This window comes from Salpingoeca rosetta (assembly GCF_000188695.1).
Source record: "Salpingoeca rosetta unplaced genomic scaffold supercont1.115, whole genome shotgun sequence".
Lineage (NCBI taxonomy): Eukaryota > Choanoflagellata > Craspedida > Salpingoecidae > Salpingoeca > Salpingoeca rosetta.
In genome coordinates, this window is record NW_004754819.1 from 1 (window position 1) to 2,500 (window position 2,500).

The window sequence follows — 2,500 nt, forward strand, 5'->3', positions numbered from 1 at the left end:
CACACACACGCACGCACGCACACGCACACACACACACACAGCGTTGTCGAAAATTGTGGATACTGCTGTGAATATTCCACTATCACTGCGCAGGCGAAAGACGACAACCAAGATGAGGCGCAGTGTGGGGCTTGTGGCAAGAACCACGGTGAGGTCCCACGCAAGCATCAAGCCTCTGTGTGTGTGTGTGTGTGTGTGTGTGTGTGTGTGTGTGTGTGTGTGTGTGTGTGTGTGTGTGTGTGTGTGTGTGTGTGTGTGTGTGTGTGTGTCTTTGGTTCCTGTGATTGCGTGTCCACATGTGCGTTTGGGGTCATGCATGTGTGGCTTGTGCTGCATTTGGTGGTTCGAATGGTGTGCGTGCGGTGCCTGACACGCTGTGTGTCTTGGTTCACACTACAGAAACGGCATGCTGCCAATGTGCCGCGCACGCCACGGCCAGCAAGCGAGAAGCCGCCTGGCCCACAGGTCACAGATGCGCGTGCTCCTCCCAAGAAGAGCGTGAACGTGCGCCCAGCTGCTCGCGAGGGCCCGCCAAAGCCAGGCGCAGGCAACCCGTCGCAGCCGCCGCCACCGCCTTCGTCTGGGAAAGGTGGCATGTCCTTTGCCCGCAAGGCAGCGCTGGTCACCATGCTTGGTGTCACGGGTTATGGCACCGTGGTGACGCTCGGCATGCGCGACGAAATGCTCCGCCCAACCATCGAGGAATATGTTCCCGGCGCCAAGGAGGTACGTGTGCGCTCGTACACGTTTCTGGCTTTTGCTTACTGCAATGTATGCCTCGCCAGCGATAGCACCTTCCACCGTACGGCTTAGAGCTTGTTGTCATTTTGTGCTCTACATCGCTGCTGTGTGCGTGCTCGTGCACCAGGTGTACCAGCTGATGTCCTCAGAGACGACACAAACAAAGCCGTCGCCGGAAATCCTCGGACCGCTCGGCAACGTGAGCAGAACCATTTTGCGTCCAGACACACCTATGTACACGCACACAAACACGTGTGCGCACACAACACACACACACGCGTGTACGCACATGCTCACTCCCACAAACACATGCACGCACATGCTCACTCACACACGCCCACGCCGTATATGCTGTGCTGGACTACAGACAAAGAGCACACCACCGCCATCGTCATCTCGGGACGTGAAGGAGCGATTGCGCGCCAGCAGGGAGGAGAAGAAGGCACAACGGCAGGAGGAGCAGCAGGCGGCACAGGACACGAAGCAACAGGACGCTGCTGTCATTGAGGACGCAGCAGAGGACATAACACCAGAACCAGCCACCACCGTTCAACGTAAGGAGTGCATTGCGGTCATCATGGCAGTGACACACCCGGAAACACACACGCACACGCACACACACACACACATACATATGCACCCACGTGCACACGCACACACACAAAAATATGCACCCACGTGCACACGCACACACGCACACACGCAATGTGCACACAGCCGTTACCATCTGCCTCACACTGTGCTCACTATTGACGGCTGGCAGCTGAGAACGAGACTGCGCCAACGGACGCAGAGGTGGAGGCCGTTGTGGTGCAGCACGTCCAAGACAACATCGACCAGGTGCGAGCGCACACATGCACACACACACACACATATGCACGCTCGCTTTGCTTGCGCAGCCGCCAACACATGCACAGGCGCAGGATGTGAACTCTCGCATGCACTTGCCAGAACTTCTCACCACCACCACCACCATCATCATTATCATCATCATCACTATCATCATCACCATCACCACCACCATCATCATCATCGTCGTCATGATCATCAATGACAGGTCACCGCGAGTGGTGAAGACACGGAAAGCAACACCGCCGATGGCCTTGCAGACGAGGTTGAGCCCGGTCTGGAGAGCGTGGAGCGCGACGAGCCAGAGACACACGCACACCGGCAGCTTGAACCAACAGCGACAACCACGCAGCAGCAGCAGCAGCACAACAGTGGCGATGAGGGAAGTGAGAGTGCCACTGCTGTGGAGGCCGATGGTGCTGGTGCTGAACAAGAGCAGCAGCAGCAGCAGCAAGAGGCACCAGCATCTGCCGATGGCGGTGCCACGCCCACCCAGGAAGAGAATGACGAGACAGCCACTACCCAAGAGGACACAGCCACCACCACCACCGCCGCCACTGCACCGACGAGCGCCGGGGAGGCGGATGTGATACCGCCACCGCCGCCCGAGCTGCCGGACACAGCGACGATGGAGGAGAAGCTCCAGCACGCAATCGCCCGCGCTCAGGTGTGGAAAGGGGGTGGCGGTGGTGGCTGGTGTTGCCATGGTGGTGATGAGGGAGATTGACGGCTTCTAGGGGAACAGTTGCGCCACACACGAACACGCGTACTCTCAAACACACTCACGCACACATGCCTCACATGATTGCACACACACACACACACACACACACACACACACACACACACGCTTGCGCACACGCTATGCACCAACACCCATGTCCATCCAATGCTGGAGCAGTATCTGGAG

General features: G+C 58.2%; 1 protein-coding gene across 1 annotated transcript in view; it reads left to right on the plus strand.

The window, feature by feature from the left end:
• Positions 1–112: 112 nt before the first annotated feature.
• Positions 113–2,500, plus strand: part of PTSG_11492 (uncharacterized protein) — a gene marked incomplete at both ends in the record, with an annotated part of 3,818 nt that continues 1,430 nt past the window's right edge. The window contains 7 exons of the mRNA XM_004987424.1: positions 113–148; positions 400–726; positions 869–940; positions 1,109–1,295; positions 1,505–1,581; positions 1,799–2,257; positions 2,492–2,500. The exon at positions 2,492–2,500 is cut by the window's right edge and continues 311 nt beyond it. Coding sequence (XP_004987481.1) covers positions 113–148; positions 400–726; positions 869–940; positions 1,109–1,295; positions 1,505–1,581; positions 1,799–2,257; positions 2,492–2,500 — 1,167 coding nt within the window. The remainder of the gene's footprint in view (positions 149–399; positions 727–868; positions 941–1,108; positions 1,296–1,504; positions 1,582–1,798; positions 2,258–2,491) is intronic.